Below are 23,500 nucleotides of genomic sequence, written 5' to 3' on the forward strand. Positions count from 1 at the left end.
TTTGAAGTACGCCTTCTTCCTCAAATGTCAAGCTCTTATTTTGTGAATGAACATGTTGCAATGTGATGTGTGCCCTGGGAAAAGGAAAGGGAAGAAAATCCAGAACACTCCAATATGAACAACTCATGATTTTGTTTCTCTTTACTTACACATTTCTGTCACCCACACTTTTTGCACTGTTAAAATCAGCGCTGTGGATGGCATTTATTTTCAGATACTGATGAAGTCATAGGATAGTTTGGGTTGGAAAGAACTATAAGATCATCCAGTTCCAACCCCTTTGCCATGGGCAGGGATGCCTCACTTTAGACCATGTTGCCCAAGGCTCTGTCCAACATGGCCATGAACACTGCCAGGGGTAGAGCATTACCACTTCTCTGGGTACCCTTGCCAGTGCCTCAGCACCCTCACAGGGAAGAGCTTCTGCCTTATCTCCAACCTGAGCTTCCCCTGTTTCAGTCTGAACCCATCACCCCTTGTCCTGTCGCTACAGTTCCTGATGAAGAGTCCCTCCCCAGCATCCTTGTAGCACCCTTCGGACACTGGAAGCTGCTCTGAGGTCTCCACACAGCTTCTCTTCTCCAGGCTGAACAGCCCCAGTGTTCTCAGCCTGTCTCCATACGGGAGGTGCTCCAGCCCCTGCTCATCTTCGTGGCCTCCTCTGTATTTGCTCCAACAGCTCCATGTGCTTCTTATGTTGAGGACACCAGAACTGCACACAGTGCTGCAAGTGGGCTCTCACCAGAGCAGAATAGAGGGGCAGGATCACCTCCTTCAACCTGTATAGTGGGTAGTTGTCTATCTAGTAGATAATGTTAAATATGACTTTGTTCTTCAGCTCCTAGCTGAAAGCATGTCCAACCAGCTCTGTAAAAGCATTTTTGCAAATCAGCCTTTTTAGCCTCTATTTGTTGTTAATATTGAAACCCTGGGTTTCAATAAAACTGCATTTCTAATGCACCCAGCTATAGTGAGATGATTCTAGAGTTTAGCTTTTGCCAAAGGTGCAAACATGGGTAGTTCCCTGGCTCACAGTCAAACCAGATGGAATTTGAGCATCTAATCCACTTAGACCCAAATCCTGGTGCTTTAAAAGCAAGGAAGTCTTGCCCTACTTTAAGAGATCAATCGTTCCTTCTCTTCTTTCCCTTCTTCTCCTCTGCTATGTAAGTTGCCTTGTCAATCATATGCAGGACTTGGAACATACAATAACATTTCCTACTGGAGGATATACTTTTGACTCAGATGTGTGCCTCTAAGTTTCATTCCAATTACAAGTAACTGTAAGAATGTAGATGTTGAGAACTGTGCTGCTTTGAAAAGACACTTTGACAATGTTCTGATTTCTTTTCCTTGGGTTTAAAAGAAGAAAGTGGCTTAAAATAAGAGGTAGAACATCACACTGCTTTTATATAGCACCGCACAATCCCGTGCAATGATATGAAGGATGCTTAGTGTAGTTCACCTGTAAAATGTCCTTTTCATGGCATTTATTCATGTTAAGACTTCAAGGCCCTTATTTTGCCTCCTGTCTTGTGCAGTTCTCTACGTTTTATGCTAGGTGAATGGAGGAGGGAAAACACAATAAATTGCTGTCAAGGGAGGAGTGTTTCCTGTTCACTGGCACTAATAGAGGTGCAGTGCATTAAAGGTGAGAACTTTAGTCCTATAAGTAGTCCTTCATCTCACATAAAAGGGGAAGCCTACAACTCTAGGCATGCAAGCATGGAGAGGAAAGGCAGGCAGCTCAGCTGCTGAGCATGTGTGTGTGAGTTCAACTGCTAATATGTGCTTGAAGTTGTCCATGGTGTGTCGCAGATTGTGTCTTTAGTGGGTACTAAAGCTTAATCACTAGGCTTGAGCTATTCTTTGAAAGGCAGGAAATGAAAGTCTTGGGTGTTTTCAAAGCAGGCAGTGCTGAAGTCCATCAGGCTTCTTTTTCACAAGGCAAATCCATCTGTTTTGATGAGTGGCTGCTTTGGAGTCTGATCCTCACATGATTTCAGAGGAATTCAGATTTGAATTGTTGTGATCATTCTGTGAGAGGGCTGCAAAAACCAAACCTCATTCAATGGCCCTAATGAAGCCAACCGTGATCACTCTAGACATGGATCCGTCTCTTTAAGAGATCAGTTATTGTCCAATAAGGCATTGTTCACACAAAGGCATTGTTCATCACTTCCATATTCAGGATATTCTATAGCAAACAGTAATGCTTTCTATGGACAGAGTTAGGAGCAGACAGCTGGGAATTCTGGACTTTATGTATAATGTATTTCCCTGTTTCTTTCTGTGTCCAATACCTGTGACTTCAAAGGTATGTGTAGGGGAAGACAACATAATGCGCTTCTCAAACATGATGTGCATTACTCCACATGAAAGCGAAAATAAGTGCCCTTGCTGACTTCTCCAAGCACTCAGGTTTATGTCCTGAAGCATGACATCTCATTTTCCTTCCTACTAGCATATGAAAGAACGCTAGTCCTTGAACTTGCCCTCACTAGCACAAGTAACCCCTTTGACTTTAATGAATACTTCTGCATGTACTGTTCTACACACTTGAATAAGATTTTTCAGGTTAGGCCATTAATTTGCATAGCTCCAATTATCCAGTCTCTGATCTCCTGTAAAAATGGATCCACAAATTATCCTGATGTTCTGCATTAAGGTATTTCTCAGTTCTGATGGAGGCATTTATTCTCTCCTGTGCAGAGCAATGTAATTATCTGAACCTCAAATCATATGTTTGCTCTGCCAAGAAAAGCGCGTTGGTTATGCTTTAGTGCTGACCTTTAGAAATGATTGTGCTCATGTCTTAGAGGGTTGCTTCCAGCGCCACTTAATTTACCTTGTAACGGCCAACGTAGGTTTGTATTTTAAGCTTAAATCACTGAGCTTTGCTTTCTGTGTGTGTCTTCAGCTGAGTGTCCCCAACCACAGGAAGGAACTTGGAACAGTTCCCTTCTTTCCAGTGGTTTAGTTTGTTAAAAAGAGAAGTGGTGAGGGCCATGTGATTGCAGCACAGAACTTCATTGAGACTCTGCTGTTACCATTGAATCATTGGGAAAGAGAATGTGAATGAGTTAGCCAGACAAATGAAGCCCCGTATGATCTAGGAGGACATCTACATGGGGTTCTTTTGGGTAACAAATGTTATAGGATCATCACATCCCAGTCTGGTTTGGGTTGGAAGGGACCTTAAAGCTCACCCAGTTCCAACCCCCTGCCACAGGCAGGGACACCTTCCACTAGAGCAGGCTGCTCCAAGCCCCTGTGTCCAACCTGGCCTTGAACACTGCCAGGGATGGGGCAGCCACAGCTTCTCCGGGCACCCTGTGCCTCAGCAGATATCAAAATGGGTGATGTCCCCTGAAGAAGACTTTCCTTGAAGAACAAGTTAACATGAAATGAGGTTACTGCAGACCTTGCACTGGTTTAAATGAACTTAGACTGCAGAGTTCTTGGGTATAACCAGCCTTACCTTTGGGCTATAGCTTCTCCCCAGGTGACAGTTACAGTGCCCAGCAGCTCCTAATGAAGTTTGATGCCGTGAATCAAATGTGGGAGAGCTCTACAGAGCTTTGCAGCATGATCTTGTTTAACTGAACTTTGGCGAACCCAACGGCAGTGGGTTAGCCAACAGTGCCAGTGCTCTGTTCCCTTCCTAGAACTGAATGTGGTTTGGGGTACTTTTCCCCTTGCACTCTCACCTACAGGGAAGTGAGGAGCTGTCAGATACCTCCCCTAAGGCTGAATACCTGCAAGTGTCAATGCCAGGGTTTGCCTCCATGGGGAAAGCCAAATTCTTCAGTGGCAGAACATGCCTGCACTCAGTCCCAAGGAGTGATTGCAGCTGGAGCCAAGCTTGGGTACATGCCGCAGCACGGCACTTGGCTCCAGGCTGTGTGTCCATGTCTGTTCTCCAAGTCTGGTTTCTTACAAGCCCCTTTAAACTCACTGCATTTGGAATTGTGCTGGTTATTGGTTGCTGTGCCATTGCAAATCAGCTCTGGTGGGTTCACATTCCCTGCCACAGCATAGGTGTGCTCAACTGGGATTTCAAAGGACGCTACTGTTTGCTGTTACAGAACCTTTAGCACTGGGATCTGGGAATATCCTGCTTTCACTGCTAATTCGAAGGCCTTGGATTCTTACCAAGACCTTTGGGTGCTGAGGCGCTGGCACAGGGTGCCCAGAGAAGCTGTGGCTGCCCCATCCCTGGCAGTGTTCAAGGCCAGGTTGGACACAGGGGCTTGGAGCAGCCTGCTCTAGTGGAAGGTGTCCCTGCCCGTGGCAGGGGTTGGAACTGGGTGAGCTTTATGGTCCCTTCCAGCACAAACCATTCCATGATCCTATGATAATTTAAACATTTGGAATGTCTTGTTTGCTTGAGTGAACATAAAAAACCCAGGTCTTTTGTCACGGGGACTGCCCAGTTGTGGAGGACCTGGAACGTTGCTATGAAATCCTAACTCCCCTTCCAAAAACGTATCTGGGCAACTCTGGAGCATGAATCCAAGTTTCTTATGCTGTTGTCATGCCATAAATACTTGATAATGCAAGGGGATTTAGCTGCCTGACTCCCACATTCAAATGAAACAACACTGCTAAATACCTACATATTGTGCTGAGTAATTATGCCCAAGTGTGTGCTAATAGCCCTAATTAGTGTGTTGTCAAATAATGTTGATGCAAAGACTTCAGCACAAACTATGTAATGAGGCATAATGCCTGCCAATGACTTGCTCCTTCTGGTTTTTAATCGCAAGTCTTAGAGTCATTCTTCCCTGTGAGAGTGCTGAGGCTCTGGCACAGGGTGCCCAGAGAAGTTGTGGCTGCCCCATCCCTGACAGCGTTCAAGGCCAGGTTGGACACAGGGGCTTGGTGCAACCTGCTCTAGTGGAAGGTGTCCCTGCCTGTGGTAGGGGGTTGGAGCTGGATGAGCTTTAAGATCCCTTCCAGCACAAACCAGTCTGGGATTCTGTGGTTTTAGCAGCAACATTAAGTACCCTCACAGAGAAGTTGCAGCTCAGTCCCCTCCTAGATCATGTTCCTATACCAGCACCCCTGTACTTAGAGTGATGCTTTCAGTTGTCACCTCCTTCTGTCACTCGCAGCTTCAGCCTGCAGAGATGTTGGTAACTAATTTCCATAGCTGGTGAAGGTTTCCACACGATGCCAGCATTGCAGGTTTGGGGTTGTCTTGGCTTTTAATTCCTTAGAGCTTGGTTGCTCCTGGAAAAAGAGAGTCTTTGTCTAGAACTGTTCAGTTGAATAGAAAGAAAAAAGAGCAGGTTTTGTTCCATCTAGGGCAAATTCTTTATATATCTATTTTAACTGAGAGCAATTTTGTCACCTCTGCTGCAGGCCTTGTATATGACACCTTGATGCTGAAACACCAGTGTACCTGTGGAAACACCAACAGCCACCCAGAGCACGCGGGGCGCATCCAGAGCATCTGGTCCCGGCTGCAGGAGACGGGTCTTCGCGGCAAGTGTGAGGTCAGTAAAATACCAACCAAAGGGGATGAGGTGGTTGGGGGGAGGCTGGGAAAACAGAGAGTTTGGATTTGTCTGGCTGATCCAGCTGCTGGATTATGAGCATTTGTGGGGGGGCTGTTTTCTGGTCTGGATGGTTTGTACCACGCCTGGTGCTCAGGCTGTTGACTGCTCGCTGGATGTGCAAACTTTACACTGCATCCTGGATTGATGTTTTTATAGCTCCTGCTCTTGGCAGTGTTTTGCCATATGTGGCCTAAATTTAATCCATTCCTCGATGACTGCTTATGCTTGTGTCTGTGTGTATGTCAGGAGTACTTTGCTAGTGAGCTGACTGTTCCTGGAACATTGGGGAATGCTCTTGCCCGATGATGCCATGAAGCTGCTTCTGTGATTTTCAGTCCTATTTTGGTCTGAAAATATTTCCAGTCCTGCAATTTCAGTCCTGGAATTCCCAACCAAGTGTTTGCATTTTGGAGCAACCAAATATAAGAGCAAAATATGAAGCAACTGTGCTAATTGTTATCACTCCAGTCATAAAGGAGAAGCTGTGGAGCAATAAGTGTGTATTTCTGTGGTTTAATAACTTTATTAATACTCTTTGGTATGTAATGGTCAACCTATAGTAAAGCTACTGTAAAAAGAATGAGGGTGGAGGATGTAATTAAGCACTATCGCATCACGAGAGGTTAAATTAATTGATGTATTTTAAGAGCAAGGGGAACATAAAGTTTAGATACTAAAATACAAGGATTAATGACTAATAATCGTGATTAATGACTATTAATATTGATAACTAAAAGCGGAGGTCATAAATTAATGGTAGTGTGTAATCATTGATGATTCTTTGAGCATCTGAAGGGCCTGAAGCACACAGTATGTTTGAGTTATGGTTGGGAATATTCCCTGAGCAACCAGAAAAGGCTTCCACTGGGTGGCAGCACTGCCCCTGGCTAAAGTTCCCCCAGGCCCTGCAGACAGCAAGGAAGAACCTGAAACCCGTTTCTGTCTATGGAGGCCCTTTTCAATGGATTTAGGGATGGTTGTTTGGGACACACAAAAGGAAAACGTACCCCACCGCTGCCTAACTTCTCTGTTCAGGAGCAGTGCGAGTTGCCTGGTCTCTTAAATGTGTGTTGTAGATGTTGTCTGATGTGCGAATTCTTCACTGTGTGATCCCAGGCAACTGTTATTTGCCTTAACTATGGGTAGTGCTCCAGCTGGAGTTGTTCCTGACGTTCGCCTGCTTCCCACCCATGTTTCTCTTCTGCTTGTTGCTGGCATTCAGCCTTATTTGTCAGAAAATAAGTGATAAAACCATAGAACCCCAGACTGGTTTGGCTTGGAAAAGACCTTAAGCACATCCAGTTCCAGCCCCCTGCCACAGGCAGGGATACCTCACACAGTGACATTATCTTTTCTGCCTTAATTCCTGGGTCGTCTTCTCTCCGCCTTCCCTCAAGGTCAAACCTGCCATCTCAGGTTAACTAGCTGCTCTAAAAGCACTCATTTCTCTCTCTAGTTAGCTTTTCCTTTATACCCACGATCTCCTACTCCAGCCTTACTTAACTGTATTAATTTCGTTCTTTAACCTTTCTCTGTTTCTCCTTCTCCTTTCTACCTCCACGCTTCATTCTTTTGGTCTTGATTTTCTTCTTCTTCTTTCTCTTTTCCTCACTTTCTGCTGTTCTTGACCCATGTCATTCTTTTCCATGTTTGCAAAGCCTTTTGGTCACTTCCCTGCCCTTCAGAGGCTTTCTGAAGCTTCTCAGCTGGAACCTCTCTACCAGCAGGCAGAGAGGACAATATAGGTTTTTTCTTCAGTGAAGATTATCTCCACATCAGACACACTTGCATGGCAAGGGGACAGCTTTTAGACACAAGTGATCTCTGCTGCTGGGTTTAGAGCATGAGCGTGAGCTGTTGGCAGTGCCTGGGACCAAGGATTTGCCACAAAGACAAGAATGCTGTAGACTGGACATGTAGAAAGTCTGAGTTGACAGGCTGAAAGAGCTAGGCTGGTTCAGATGAAAAGGCTCCTTAAAGGGAGACCTTAGAGCAGCTCCAGTGCCTAAAGGGGCTACAGTAAACCTGGAGAGGGGCTTTGGACAAGGACCTGTAGGGACAGGACAAGGGGAATGGCTTTAACCTGTCTGGGATTCTGTGAAAGTTTAATTCTGTGGGACATACTCCATTACGTGACCAATTTAAAAGGAATTTTGAAGTCTGACCTATTAATTGTGACTACACTGAATAATTCTATTACTTTTTCAAATTCCTCTTGCCTATGCAAAGCTCCATGCAGGACAACATGAGCTGTGCCTGCTATCCCTACCCACAGTAGTGTGCATGTGGTGTGTGAACTTACCAGAGGTCTTTATATGAGGAGAGTGACACTTCCCTACCAATGCAGCCTGCTAGGTATCTACATTGGGTTTTATGGATTAGAACTGCTCCATCTGCATAACAGCCCTACTGGCACTTGGAAAGAGGTGAGCATCTTCAGTGTTAATAGTAGGTCTGCAGCAATGAGCAGCAACACCTGGATTCTAACACTCAGAACTTTGCCAGGCTGAACACTGATGTGTTTGCTGAGCTGCTGTTTCATTCTGTGTTCTGTCCTTTGCTGGATTTGCTGACAGACACATCTTCACTGTCGCAGGACCTTTGCCCTGTGCCTCAGATGTGAAGAGTCACTTAAGTAAACCCAAGGGCCTTATGTGAAAATTGTGATTTATGTTGTTTCATCCATTCCTTGCAATTCATATTTGTAAAAGGACAATTTGAACTCTGTCATTTCCTTATTGTCACGTTTCCCCTTCCTTCCTTAGCAGCCGTTTGCTGTGATCCATGAACTGGTATAGCTCGATTCTCTTGGTTGCAAGTAGTTGCTTGGCACAGATTAAAAGCATAGGAAATAATCCCATACACACAGTGTGGGATCAGATGAGTCTCCCCTGGATCCCTCTCATCTTAACAGCTCTTGTTTCCCCTATGACTGCATGCTGGAAAGAAAGCCCAGCTCTGCTTTCTCATGCAAGCTCCAGCAGTTCTGGGTGTCTTTTCTCCTGGGAATGTTCTTTTGGTGTCTCTGTTGCCAGATTTATGGTGTGATGGGTAAGAGTCTGGCAGAGTCGCACGAGCTTAAAGATGTCCCTTTGGAGAGAAAGCAGTTGTCCAAAGTTGGTGACAGCTGTGGTTTAGGGTATTGCTTGTTTAATTAAGTTCAATTTAATCAAGTAGTTTTATAAAATACAGCAATTACTCTGGTGGACGTTCAGAGTTTCAAAGCAACAATTCTTGAGGCAGTCTCCATTGAAGACTCTGCCTCCCAGATGCAGACCTGCACTTGTGGTGTACTGGGATCCTCCCACCAGCATCAAAAGCAGGAGGAAATCTATAGGGTTTGCTGGGTTTTGGATGTCACCAAATCCCCAGGCTCCTCAACCAGGATGGGAAAGAACAAGATCTTCAACTGGGGTCCACCTCCAAGCACTGGCAGCAATGCTGTGTTGTTTAAAGGTTTCCCATCAGAAGTGTGTATGAGGTGGTGGCAATGGGAAGTCAAGTCTCTGGAGAGAAGCTTGTAGCTGTTTTCATGGCCCTTTGTGGCTTTTGGAGGGCCACAGATGGGACAAGATGTGGCTTGTGGTCACTTGAGGTTAGGCAAAGGGGAGTGTGTAATATGGAGTAAGCAAGCGCCAAAGGCAATGCAAAGCCTCAAAGGTAAGAATATCAGGACTTAAGAGCTCTTATAAAACAAGGAACTGCTCAAATTAGGAGCACGGGGGGCAGGCTGAACTGTAGGCTGAGGTACAAGTCATGATGGGTCTGGGAACAGGAGTGAGGAATATGTTCTCTGTATATATGTTCTCCATCTATGTTCTCCAACTTTATTCTGGGCGGGGGGGGGGGGGTGTTAATTCATTTTCCAGATCTCTTGTGTTAGAGCCAAGGACAAAGTTTGTGGCTCATGAGGTGGGAGATGAGAAAGGTGCAAAAACCTCTCAAGCACCATCATTTCTAACCAGACAGGGTTTGCTTTGCTGTTTGTAATACATAGCTTTGGTTCAGTAAGTAGTAGCTTTATCTTTGCATATGTTTTACTTGCAGCACTGAAGGAAGTTCTCCATCCACTCCCAGTTCCTATTTAGTTATGGGTGTCACGTGCAGGAGAGGATGGCATTGAGAACCCTCCTAAAGAGGATGGATGTCTTGGTAGGGCCACCTCCTTTAAACGGGACCTGGGGAGCTGAAGCTGTTTGTGTCCATGGAAGTGCTGGCATCTTACTGGGACAGGCTGTAGTTCTTCTGGTGCCTTCACATAACACCAAGGCATGCAGAATGCTATTTCTGTACATCCCCTAAATGTAGGAGCTGAAAATGGGTCAGTACATCTTGTTCAAAGGAACAGAGTTGGCATGCAGGTTAGAGGGAAGCTGTAAAAGCCTCTAAGGGGGGGATTGAGGCAGGCTTATCATGGACAAAAAAAAAGAAGACAGGATGAAAGTTCCCGAGGGATTTAATTTGCCAGGTATTTCTATCCCTTCTTGGATCTAGGGTTTTTGTGGTTATTGCCTCTTTAATGGGATGCTGCAGTTTTGCCTCATCACTGACCTCAGGAAGCCTAGGTAGTGGAGCAGAGCATAGAGGGAAGGAAAGAGGAAGTGGAGAGCAGGAATGCCACAATGGAGGAGCAAAGTGCACGAGCATCCTGCTGGGCTTTGATTTCTGCTGTCTTATGCCTCAGACAGGTTTGCACCAGCTCTCAGGAGCAAGATGCTCTTGACCTTCTCTTCAGAACAAGTTTCCCATTTGAAAGCCTGTTCTTCAGAGGAGCGTGATTTCTTTTTTTCCCCCCATTTTTTTCCTTTAAGGCATCAGGTTTTGTTCTTATTAGAGCTTCAACTTCTCCAGGAAGGTGGAAGTCTGGCTTTGAGGCAGCCCAGGTGAAGGCAGTGAAGGAGGTACATGTGATCCTGCAAGGATTGCATGGATATGAGCTGCGCAGCAGGATGCTCAGTCCTGAGACTTATGTTTTGGGTGACCCTCAGACCTCTGTAAGAGGCTTTCAGAGCCTTCCAGCGTTCTGCTGTTAACTAGTTATATTTTGTTGTTTGTTTGATCCAGAGGAGGCCACGGAGATGCTGCAAGGGCTGGAGCAGCTCTGCTCTGGAGCCAAGCTGAGAGAGCTGGGCTGGTTCAGCCTGGAGAAGAGAAGGCTCCTTAAGGGGAGACCTTAGAGCAGCTCCAGTGCCTAAAGGGGCTGCAGGAAACCTGGAGAGGGGCTTTGGACAAGGGCCTGTAGGGACAGGACAAGGGGAATGGCTTTAACCTGCCAGAACAGGGGAGATTGAGATGAGCTCTTAGGCAGAAGTTCTTCCCTGTGAGGGTGCTGAGGCGCTGGCACAGGGTGCCCAGAGAAGCTGTGGCTGCCCCATCCCTGGCAATGTTCAAGGCCAGGTTGGACACAGGGGCTTGGAGCAACCTGCTCTAGTGGAAGGTGTCCCTGCCCATGGCAGGGGTTTGGAGCTGGTTGAGCTTTCTATGTAAAAAGATGACTTTCTATGTAAAGCTAATATTTTGAATAAGGGACTAAACCAAAATCTGGCTTACAATCAATTTTTCCACATAAGAACCCATTTTAGCTCTTTGCTGGCTGTCTTTATGATTTCCTAAGGAAAAAGTTCTTTAATGAGAGTTATCAGTGATTTCATCACTCCTTTTCTTTCCTCTTTCAGTGCATTCGTGGAAGGAAAGCAACTCTAGAAGAGCTGCAGACAGTCCACTCTGAAGCCCATACACTGCTGTACGGCACAAACCCTCTGAACAGACAGAAACTGGACAGCAAGAAACTTCTAGGTATTGCCTCCTTCCTCATCTCTAGCATTCACACTGCTGTAGCCCTGCTGGGCACTGACTTGGTGATAGCAGTATGAATGCATCCCCAGGCAGTTCCCAAAAGAATCCTTCCCATCTCCATTCAATGTCTGTTCAAGAGCAGTACAAGAAACACCTCCCTTTCTTCAGGTAGATCCCTGAACCCTGATAGCCAAAACTTTGATGCTTCAAAACCTAAAAGGAGGTTTCCCTTGAGGAGGAAAGGTGATTCAGATGTTTTCTTATATGCTTGGACACTCTTCTCTACATGTTAGAAAGTTGCCCATTGCTAGGTAGGAACTGGTACACCATAGTAGGGACCTGCAGCACCAACCAGCTGCATAGACATCAATAAAAGGCTGTCATTTTCTATAGATAAACAGCAAGAATAATAGGGGGCTCTTAGTCTTGCATTTGATTTGGCTTAAGATTGTTTATCTCTTTCTCTGGACACTATCTCTTCCTGAAGCAGGGCTGCATCTGTCATAAAATACGGGCATTTTCCCTGCAGAAAACATAGGGAATGGTTGTTCAGATAACCAGCACCCCCCAGCAACCAAACCATGTTGATTCAAACACCTCACCTCTGTGGAGTCATCATTATCTCCCTTTGTTCCTTTGTGATAAGCTTGAGGGGCAGTTTGGGAAGTTCTTATGTGAGGGTCAGCAAAAAGACACTTCTGGAACCTCGAAGCTGAGGAAGTTTATTTTTGGGATTAGCTTGACTTTGGACAATATAAAAAGAGGATTAACTTGATGGCCTGCAGGAAGGAGTAGTCACAGCAAAAGAGCTGGAAAGATTTTGCAGCGTATTCAGTATGTACATTAGATCCCCGAAGAGAAAAGCTATTAGCCTGTTGGTTAAACATGGAATTAGCACTGTATTTATAGCTAATTTGCCACCTCTTTAAAATCCAGAGAAACAAAAAGTAGATACATCTGGCTGAAAAACTGCACAATTCATATGTAAAGTTTAAAGCATTTATGCTTTCATATCCTTGATAGTGTAAAACTCTAATAAGAAGGTCAGGTCCCCAGGATCTCCAGTAGAAAGGGCTTTCCAGTAGCTCTTAGCTGAGCTTAGACCTTGTTTCCCAAACCCGCTTGGCAGCATTTTAGCCTTGAGCTGCTAGCAGTAGGACTCACTGCCAGTTCACATGACCGTCTTTACCCAGACAGTGATGGAATACTTCTTCCCACTGCCCAGTTGTTGTCCTGTTGCACACTGAGCTGTGCATGGGCCACACTGACACTTGCGTTGAGCACAGAGCTTGCAGGGAGAGCACACAACTTCACACCATTCAGTTTGGCTGACAGGCAACGAGGCAGAAGAAGTTGATGGCTTGAAAGACAACCAACATTAAGGCTTTGAGAAAAACAAGACAATCTGGAGGGCTCATTCTGCATCTGTAAGAGGTTTCACATCACTTTCTGGGCTTGCAGATGAGCAAATCATCCTCCAAATTCTGCAGAGTTATAAACTGGATCCTGAAACAAGAACACGCTGTCTCATGTCCATCACCGCCCTACGTGTATGATTTGTACATGTACCTGGCTGAGACGTGTGCACAGCACCCAGGGAGAAGTTCTGCTTTGGAAGCAGGGTAGGAAGGGTGATGCTGGCCCTAAAACCAGTTTGTTAACTTGATGACTTCCACAGTGCTGGAGCTGAGCAAGGGGAGCAGCCAGTGATGTGCTGGGGAAACCTCCCTGAGCAAAGGTGAGCAAGCCTGCAAGCAGCCGCTTCTTCAGCCTGTTGAGAGTTTAAGAGGCTTTTAAATTTACAAACCAGCTTTCCAGGGTTCTTTTAAATACATTAGAGGTTAAATGTGTGGCAGGTTTGAAGTCTGAGACCAAAGCTTTGTGTGAGGCTCACATATGCAAATAGAAGTTTGTTAGACCTGAGTGCCTTGACATATGTACCACTCTGGTGGCTGACTCCATGTTTGCCTTTGATATGTCCATAAGGAAAAAAAAAAGCATGAGAGACCTCAGCCTAAAAGGAAGAGCTTGTAAAGCTAGGGGATGTTTCTTCTTAAGCTTCTGCAAATGCAAAGGGGGATGTCTCTTCATCCAGCAGCTCTTTAGGAGAAAGCAGGAAGGGAGTAGATAGGTCAGGGGCTTCAGAATTGTAAGCTGGCTTCCTTGTGGCTCTGCTGATTCCTTTTACTGCTGCACTTGTCCTGTAGCTCCCTACTTCTGAGTCTTACTCCTTTCTCAAAGAGAAAAGTCTATAGAAGAGACTTTCAACAGAAGCCCAGCACTGATGTTGAAGTTACTTTCCCCTAAATGGGCCCTGAGCATCACGAAGATCTGCTTTGCTATGGTTTATTGGCTGGATTTGAACATGGTGGCCTTCAAGGCAGCTTGCACAGCTCTACCCCTGGAGGTGTTGCTAAAGCCTTTGGAAGTCTGAGGATGGAAAATAGGAATCCATCTCTCATTTGGCAGTGTAAAGCTTTGGAACCTGTTGAACAAGTTTAAACTTGGGCAAATAAGGCTGCTTTTAATTTGGAGAGAGCAATCAGAAATTGTTTTCAAGAAGATAAATATCAAAGTAATGGCTGGATTAGCAGTGAAGGATGTGACAGGAGGTCCGAGGCAGGATGATCTAAGAACTTTCATGTGGATCTAATCAGAGAGTGAATCTTGCTGTGCACTCAGATTAATAATACACATGCATTCACTCTGCTGTCAGTCACAGGGGGTAATGTATGTGTCTGCAATGCGTTTGACACCAGCATGGTCCTTGGCGGCGTCTGTCTGCTGTCATGTCTAATTCATGCTCTACAAAACTGGTACTTAGCATTTAAGGGAATTGATTCTTTCAGTATAGACATGACCAGCACAAGAACCTGATTTGGTGAGAGAAAAATCCAATTCAACCAATTTATTTCACCATTAACTTTAAATAGGTCTCAAGTCAATGAAATTCGGGCAGTGTATTCCACATCTTTTACAGTGTCTGCACGCACAGATTTCCTTCTCCCTCTTTGCCTGGGATGTGTAGGCAAGTGCACAAGTCGTACATGGAGGTTGGTGATGGATGTGAGACAGTATGTGCTTGTTTTAGTGACCGGTTTGTAAACCATGGAGGGTGATTTGCTCATCTGCAAGTGATGTGAAAATTGTTACAGATGCAAAATGAGCCCTCCAGATTTTCTCTGTTTTTCTCCCAAGTTTTAGTGTTGGTTTTACTCTTAGTTGGAACCCGTTTGCTTTGCTTTACCACTGGTTTATTTTCTTGTCTTCCTCTTCCCTGTGCTCCAAAGTTTCCTAGGAACAGCTGATGACAAATAATGAGGGTGGGTTTATGATTTCCTGTCCTCTTTCAGTTGAAAGAAGTTAAAATGTTCATGCTGAGCAGTCGTTGGTAGCATCTCAATCATTTATAGGCAGCATGACTGCTTGAGACGTAGGACAGCACACAAACCTTGCATAAAAAGCAGTGATTTATAGAAGGCTTTTATACTGGGAAGGCTTTTAAATAAGCCCAAGTGTGTACATTGTGTATGGATGCATTGCAGTGGGTTGGCTGTGTGCTTCCTGAGAACTGTGTTTGGAAAGTTTGCGGCATTGCCATCAGATTGGGGCAAAATGTGGTGAACTTTGACTTCTTGACTTACAGGGTCCCTTTTTTGGTTGTTTTCCTACAGGTTCCCTAACATCGATGTTTGTCAGGCTTCCTTGCGGTGGTGTCGGGGTGAGTCCTCTCTTTAATGTGTAAATAACGTCCTGTTTGTTCTCCCCAGTCCCATTGGTACCAAAACTCCTTGCTTTGCATTCCAGCCAGTGGGTAATTGCAACCAGATGTCACCCATAAACAGGGTCTGCCTGGGGTGCGGGGTTGCAGCGACAGCCTCACGTGCCTTTCTTCAAAAGCAGCATGAAGATGTTGGAGCTATTTTGGAGCACTGAAGTGTGTGTGACATTCATAGGCATGTTTTATCTCTGGCTTTTAGGAGGAGAAACCTCATTTCCCAGGCAGTCATGTTTAATGGCTTAGAGGTTACTAGATTTGAAGGCAACCTTTACATCCAAAAATGCTTTCGGCGTAGAATGCAGGATGTGCTTTTCATGCTGCTCGTGCCGTGTAGGTGTTTCATCTTCAGTATTTGTACTTCAGAGCTGCCTGCCTCCTCCTGCAGGTGGAAAACATATTAAGCAAATACTGATATTGAAGGACAGTATTGGGGAAGTGCCTGTAAATAGCAATTTGCTGCGTTTGGGTCTGGGCTACATTACTGTCCTCGAATGTAATGTCTCGCAGGTTATGTAGCACAAGGGTATTGCAGGCTTCAATATTTGGCATCTACCTCCAGGACAATCACATGTGGATTCGGAAGGAGGTGACTAAAATATCCCTCCATTCATCACAGCAGAGCTAAACATCAGTTTTGATGTGTCAAGAGTCTGTCTAATAAAGCAACTTTCTCATTGTTTGTTCCCATAAGGCTGAAAACCCCCAATGCCATGCAAATACTTTATGTCAAAGGTTTATGTTGTTGTTCTTTGAAGCCTGAAAGCTTGAAAGTTTCCCTTTCAAGTCAGACTTTCTGCTCTAAAGTTTCTGTGCAGGGTGACAGTGGAGAAAATCCCAGAGAGCAGGAAGGGGAAAGAATGAAAAGAGACAATAAAAGCCATTGTGTTTGAAACCTCGCAGTGGTGGTTCTTAGGCATAATTGTAGCTCGTGAGTTGAATTTGGAGGTCTGGATTCTGTTATGGAAATGAAACAAAATTGTTTTCTTCCTGAGTCTTTGCAAAATCGCTGCTTTGAAAATTATCCCGTCAAAAAAGGAGGGGGAATAGAAAAGAAAAGCCCAAAACAAGAATAATCGGCATTTATTCCTACCGCCACGCGGGGAGAGATTTCATTCTGTATTGTAAATATGCTGCAGCCTCCTAATTCATGGCAAATTTTTGGCTGGAGTTTCAAAGGGTTGCATTTACTCTGCCCTGCAGTCAGGCATGCCATTCAAAGCAAAAATTATCATTTGCAAATGAAGGCTGAAGGGTAACAAGTCGAGACAGTGCCTGAGCCTAGCGCAGGCCCACAAGTCTTACATTAAATCCCAAATCAAGGCAGGAAACGCCATGGTGCTGGTATTATTGATAGGCTCCTAAGGAAGATAGAGTTTGCAGTTAACTTGCTGGTTAAATATTCAATATTCACTATTAAATAAGCCATTTGCTGTCTTTTGCCCAGTGCTTTAGCAGTCTTAGCGGATAATTCACATGTTTTCTATGTAAAGCTTTTTAAACCCAGTAATTTACTAATAATAATAGAATGGCTTGGGTTGGAAAGGACCTTAAACCTCATCCAGTTCCAACTCCTGCCACAGGCAGGGACACCTTCCACTAGAGCAGGTTGCTCCAGGCCCCTGTGTCTGACTTGGCCTTGAACACTGCCAGGGATGGAGCATTTACCACTTCTCTGGGCACCCTTGCCAGTGCCTCAGCACCCTCACAGGGAAGAACTTCTGCCTTAGATCTGACCTGAACTTCCCCTGTTTCAGTTTGAACCCATCACCCCTTGTCCTGTCATTGCAGTCCCTGATGAAGAGTCCCTCTCTGCATCCTCGTAGCCCCCTTCAGACACTGGAAGCTGCTCTGAGGTCTCCACGCAGCTTCTCTTCTCCAGGCTGAACAGCCCCAATGTTCTCAGCCTGTCTCCATACAGTAGCTGCTCCAGGCCCTGAGCATCCTCGTGGCCTCAGCTATGTGATAGTCAGATTTATTCATTAAAATGGCTTTCTGTTGCTCTGCTTGGATTTCCTTCCCCAGTTACCTCAGTGACTGTTTGTGTACTGGTGCTGCTTTCATGGTTGGTGCAGGAAAACATCATCTTCACTGGTATGGGGATAAATATTATACTATAAATATTTAGATATTATATATGATATAAGTATTATACAATATTATCTATAGTATATAATATATACATCTGAGCTGTATATTTGTAGGGAAAATGAGGCTATGATACCAAACCATTGGCTAGAGCATAGTGTGCTTCACTTTTCTACATCCTGTGGATGGGTTGGAGCATAGACCATCTCCTTTGGGGTCAAAGATCCATGCAGTGAGCTCATGGAGTCCTTTCCATCCTGTTTTATACTGTCTTTCAGAGTGTGAGATGAGTCAAGAAAGTGGGCTGAGCGGTGTGGTGTGGTTACTGAAGAAGCAGAGGGAAAGCTGTAGCCTTTGTTAGCATGCCAGTACTGTGAGACAAGCTGCTCTTAATTTGATTTGCTATGAGAACCTGTTGGAAGCAGCCCTGTAGTGGGAACTTAGTGCAGCCATAGAGCACGCCTTGCAGGAGCAGCTGAAAACCAAGTTCCTTTCTGCACCAAAGATGGGTTTGAGACAAATATAATTTCTTCTTTTTTTGAGGAAATCAGAAAAGGGAATTTAAATGAATCAGAGCCGAGGGTAAAGCATCAGTTAGGAAGGATTTTAGTGGAAGAGGAGGTGTCACGTAAATGTGAGAAGTTTCAGCATGTGAATGCTGCTGGGAGCTAAAGTGCTTGTTGTGGTGTAATGCAATGATTTCAAATTGTTCTAGCGAGAGAGTTTAACTGGTGTTTTTCTGCTGTTGCTTGCCAGGCTCTTTTCAGACTGCAAGGTGGCCAGATAGCTCTTCTATATGGATGGGTTTCTATATGTTGATGGAGTTTTATTTAGAGATTGCCATGTTAGCCGACCATTACTCATTGCTAAGCAGTCATCAGTCCCTGTTTTCTCTTCTGCTTCAAAGCTGAGAAGGTTGTGGAGAGGCAGCCCTGGTGCTGAGAGAAGTTTGAGTAGGATGCAGTCGCTTTGTGGTGGTGATTGTTTCCTGGTCGTGAAGGAGCATGAGGTCTAAGTGATGATCAGAGCATCTTTAGGACATGAGCTTGACCACAAATGGTTTGCAGCCTGGGTTTGAAGAAGAAGAGATTTATTTCTTCCCTGTGAGGGTGCTGAGGCACTGACACAGGGTGCCCAGAGGGGCTGTGGCTGCCCCATCCCTGGCAGTGTTCTCATAAGTAAGTGTCCTTTGCTGGTGTTATTAAGCAAATGCTGATGGTCATCAAAGCAAAAGCTGCCTGCAAAGAAATAAGGGTGATGTTATGTTAATGAGAACCTAAATAGTGATGTAGCACATGAAATTCAGTGTTGGACACAAAATAATGCCTGTGGGTAGGAGAAGGACTGGCCTGGAGCAGGTAAAAGCTCAATGATTGCTTTGTAATTCAGGAGCTGAAAGTGTCAGATAATATTATGGTCTGGAAAGCTTGAAAGCAGGTTTTTTTCCTGCAAACAATTAAACACTGTTGTCTTACTTAGGGACTTTTATGTAGATTAAAAGAATAGATGGATATGAAAGGCAGTGGAGGGCAGTTTGTGGGGAAGAAGCCCATGAAGAGCTGTTAAGAGACAGGATGAAGTCCTGAGTTCTTACCAGCCAGCAAGGCAAAGCAACTTAAAGAGAGTGAAGGAGCAAGAAAAAGTTTAGAGCAAATTGCTTCATCACACAGCACCTTTCAATCTCTCTCTTTAAAAATGAAGTCACAGTGGCTTCAAGTCTATGAGAAAAAGGGTAAATTTGTTCCCTGGTGCTTGGAAACTCTTCGTCAATTCTTTCTCCTCACTGGTTTCCTTAATACAAATGAAGCCTTGACATTGCTGTAGCTGACACTGCCAAACCTCCTCCCATCTGTAGGCTTCTGATCATAGCAAGAATGGGAATAAAGCGCAGAAGCACTTATCTCAACAGATGTGAGCTCTGATTTAAGCAACAGTAATTTATTCCTACTGTTCCTCAGCAGCACCTGCAAGTGCACTGCTTGGGACATTACCTTAGCTTCTCTGCAGCACATGCTCTTTCCTTAATGTATGGCTTACGTGCACCATTACCTAATCCAGGATAATTAGAAGAAGATTTTTGGGCAAGGAGTTCAAGCTTTGAAAAGCAGATTTGTATCCAACTTCTTGAAAACACTCAAAGACTCAATGTTATGGTAGCTAATAACTTAGTTTTGTGTGAATATTTTCTTCTTCCATAGAATGGAAATGAGAAGAAACTAATGAGCCAGTCTTAAAAGAACAAAATAGGAATGTGGTTATTTATTCAGTGCTTAGGAGCAGGAGGAGATGTGGTTAGGTAAAGACAACTCACTGGCAGCACGGATAATGTGCGCTGCTGTTGCCTCAGCGTGATGATAGAGAGTAATGAGGGAAGAGAGCAACTCCTTTGCTTCTCTTAGCTTCAGACACTGCAGAGCAGCACTACAACTTGTCTCTACCTGTCCCTAGGCTTAATTTCTTATCTGCATAGCTCTTCAGCTAAAGAAATAATGAAACCTTTTATAAGACGCTCATTTCACTTTGAAGGAGCTGCACATGAGTGTATAGAAGGGTATGCAGTGGGAGTAGGAACCTTATCATGTATATTAATGAAGACTTCCAGTTTATAAGGAAGGACAAAGTCTTTTGGTTTTCACCTTGAAGCATCTTAGGCATTGCTCATAGGAGAGAGCCTGTGTCAAGCTGTTGACCCTTCCTGTTCTGCATTTCCTCATCATTTGCTAATAATGGTATATGCTGTGAATGTTAAGAGCCTCCGGCAGGTCCCAGGCACTGAATTCTCTCTCCCCACCTTTAAAGGAGCCTTCTCCTATGGGCTTATCAAACAGAAAGAGCAGCTTCTGTATTAGAATGAGCAAGGCATTATTACTCTCAAGAAGAGGAGTGTGCTGACCAGGACAACTGCTCCTCATCCAGTAGCAGCAGATGTGGAAGACTCAGTATCTCTGACATAGTTGTATCCTCCAGCTTAGGAATAAAAAGAGGGATATACGCTGTTGGATCCACACACGGCAAGAAATATGCTTCCCCTTTCTGTAAAGTCCTTCCAGATGGTAAGCCTTGATGTGCAGTCCCAGCAACAACTCCTGTGATGGCAGCTACATCAAAGAGCTCATAGGCAGGGAAAGCCAAATAGCGTCTCGCCTGTAATGAACTTCAGAGTTCAGGAATGATGGAGGGGTCAACAGCATCCTGTGCACCAAACAGCAGCAGCTTCAGAGCTGGAGAGCAGTCCAGCTCCGGGCCACATTAATAACATTTTTCACCATGGCAGAGTCTGCACCCCCCCCCCGCTGTGGAGCGCTGATGGCTTCAGCGGGACTGTTCAAACACTTACAGCCTCACAGATGATGAAGTGCTGCCTTGGAGGAGGGCCCAGTGGTCTCCAGACATCTATTCCAGGGGAGGTGGCTGGGTGTTAAATCCTTATCTTGGAGATGCTTGCATGCAGGATGGGGCAGTGGAGAGCTTGCAGGTAGCAGTGGACATCTCTGTGTTGGGAGCTGAGTGTGGGGGCATGGCAGAGCCCTTGACTTTGGCTTCTGGATCACAGGTGGAGTGCTTTTGTCCAAGCACTTCATTTCTTTCTGGCCCTTTAAACCCATCCTGTGTTGCCCTCCGTTAAACCAGGTTTGGTGCCTGGTTTCTGCAGGTATCAAAGGGCCTGAACATAGCAGCGCTTGTCTCAGGCACTGGTGACTTTGGCAGGCTTTATAAAGGGGAAGGCTGGCACAAACTGATGTCTGAGGAAATCCAAGGGTCTGTTGGTCTCCTACGTAAAGCCATGCTTTGAACATGTGAATTGTGGTGTTCTGTTTCTATTCCTCTGGTACCTCACAGTGAATGAGGATAGCCCTCAGCAATTCTGCATCCATGGAAGGGGCCTGATACTTGCTGTAGCCAGGCAAAAGCTACCGGTGTCCTGCAGCACTTTTTTTCAAGACCAAGATGAGTTAGATATGCTTAAAGATGGGTTAGATATGCTCAAAGATGGGCTAGGTAAGTTCAGAGGTGGGTTAGATACTCTCAAAAATGGGTTAGATAGTCCCAAAAATGGGTTAGATACTCTCATAGCACAGATAGTCACTGTAGGGCTTTTCCACCAATGCAGTGGCTTTCCTCAGTCTGAGACAATACATATATTGGCAGCATTACTGCACAGAGATGGCTTTCTGGTGTCCTTCAAATACTTTCTTGGTTTACTGTGACTTCAAAAGCATCCTCAGGGCAGATGCTGCCAGAAGCCATGCCTGATAACAGACCTGGGACTATTTCTACTGGCTTTAGCGCAGCTGTGGAGGAGGTGGGAACAGTCTCCTATGGGGCATCTCCAGTGAGCAGACTGGATGCCAGACAAAACAAATAATCTCTTTCTTGCCTTCTCTGTTGACATTGTTTCCATAAATAAGCTCAACAGCTTATTATCTGCAGACTTACCTTGTTGGGATGAATGGGGTAAAAGCCAATGCTTGTCACTTTGTGTTGAAACTAGGACATGATCTCATAGAATAATGACCTGGGGATGTCAGCAGAATGCCTTGCATTGCCTCTGGCCTGTTTTGCATGTTTTTGGAGGGGAAACCATAGAGGACTGTGGTCTTGTCAAGTATGGAGCATGGAAGTAGATGCCTGTAGTCAGCAGCTCGATGGTGAAGGTCTGTTAGCTTTGATGAGACAGGGTTGAAAGGATGGCTCCCCAGGGAAGCTGCTGGCAGCATAACTTTATCCTGGCAGTCCTGGGCAGGCATCTTTTAAACATCCACTATTAAACATCCTTTTTATTGTGTGTGTTTTATTTTATAGAATCATTGAATGATTTTGTAAACCTTTTTATTTCATCTGGGTTTAGTTTCCTTCAGCAATTAAAAAAGAAATATTTATACAGTGGTGTTGGTAGGAGTTACTGGTTGGAGACACCTGCAACTTTACAGTGCTGGAGATGCTGAGTTTGCTCCTCTGTTACAGCATTGACCCTTTAGCATTGCAGAGCTGTTGGAAATTATCATCTCTCGAGTGCCATTTGGTTGGATGGACACACAGTAGTGGTGATGTTACGCTCATGAGTGGGGTCCAGCCCTGGTACTGCCTACACCAGTCCTGCAACCTAATGCATTTAAATTTAATGTGTTTAATGCATTTATGCATTCAGTACAGAAGAAGAACTTTATAAACTGTGGGTCTCTGTTTCCTGGTTGTCCTTGTTGCTCCTTAATGTGTTTCCTGTGTGTCTCCCTTAGGTTGACAGTGACACCATTTGGAATGAAGTTCACTCGTCTGGTGCCGCTCGCCTGGCCGTGGGCTGTGTCATTGAGCTCGTTTCCAAAGTAGCCACAGGAGAACTGAAGGTTGGTATGAAAATAACACTTGGCTTTGATATAGGCTCTGTACAGGACTCTGCTCAGGGCTGTGATATGCAGGAGGTCCAGTTAGCTTCATTTTAATGGCACCATCTGGCTTTAGTCATAAAAATCCTGAGGATATCAGCAAGTGAACAACAGGCTTCTGGAGAATGCTCTTATGCGCTGATTAAGAGTAAGAAAGAAACCAGAGCACAAAAGAAATCACTATTCCGGCATTATCTGAGGGTCTTGTTGTTGCCTTCAACCAGCCCCTTTGCTGTTTCAGTGACCTCATGAAGACTTTCTCTTTCCCTTGAATAAAAGGAAATGCTGCACCAACCAGTTTCTGTACCATTCGTGTGGATGTTTTTCCCTCCAAAACGAGGGAGAGTGAGAAAACTATCAAGAACAACTGCACAGTTCCAAAGCAGAACTAATGCTTCCACTCTTGGTGCTCTAAGCCTTCCTTTCTGTCTCTTCTTCATTATGTTTCATGTGTAGAATGGATTTGCTGTTGTTCGGCCTCCGGGTCACCACGCAGAAGAGAGCACACCCATGTAAGTATGCATATGTGCTTCAGTGTTTGTCTGCTGTGGGAGCTGCAGCTGGAAATAAGGGAGTTGGTTAGGTTTTCATTCCAGAACGTCTTGCTTATTGGTATGTAAGACACTTTTATAGTCAAAGCTCCCAGTGATTCTCTGGAAGCGGGCAAGATCCTGCTTAGTGATTTCGGGTGGATATTTTTGAGCCAGAATCAGCACTAGAGTCATGCTTTGAAAAAAGAACTGATGCTTTTATTTGCTTTAACCTCTTGAATTGTTTTATATTCAGTGTTGATGGCTTGTCCGATGTGAAGAAAACAAGGGTACCCAAGTAACAGTGGTAATAGCAAATATAACTGTGTCGTGTGGTCACAACACTGAATTCAGAGTAGG

The 23,500-nt window shown here is 44.9% G+C and overlaps 1 protein-coding gene across 14 annotated transcripts in view; it reads left to right on the forward strand.

Annotated features, from left to right (window-relative positions):
• HDAC4 (histone deacetylase 4) overlaps positions 1-23,500 on the forward strand; it is a 214,718-nt gene that overhangs the window by 164,844 nt on the left and 26,374 nt on the right. For all 14 annotated transcript variants that reach the window (XM_057421971.1, XM_057421999.1, XM_057421989.1 and 11 more), the window contains 5 exons: positions 5,368-5,501; positions 11,240-11,360; positions 15,035-15,081; positions 22,464-22,571; positions 23,067-23,122. In XM_057421971.1, the coding sequence (XP_057277954.1) occupies positions 5,368-5,501; positions 11,240-11,360; positions 15,035-15,081; positions 22,464-22,571; positions 23,067-23,122 (466 nt within the window). The remainder of the gene's footprint in view (positions 1-5,367; positions 5,502-11,239; positions 11,361-15,034; positions 15,082-22,463; positions 22,572-23,066; positions 23,123-23,500) is intronic.

Source organism: Pezoporus wallicus, unplaced genomic scaffold (assembly GCF_028554395.1).
Source record: "Pezoporus wallicus isolate ANWC-B61680 ecotype Strahan unplaced genomic scaffold, APGP_CSIRO_Pwel_v1 contig_3488, whole genome shotgun sequence".
Classification (NCBI taxonomy): domain Eukaryota; kingdom Metazoa; phylum Chordata; class Aves; order Psittaciformes; family Psittacidae; genus Pezoporus; species Pezoporus wallicus.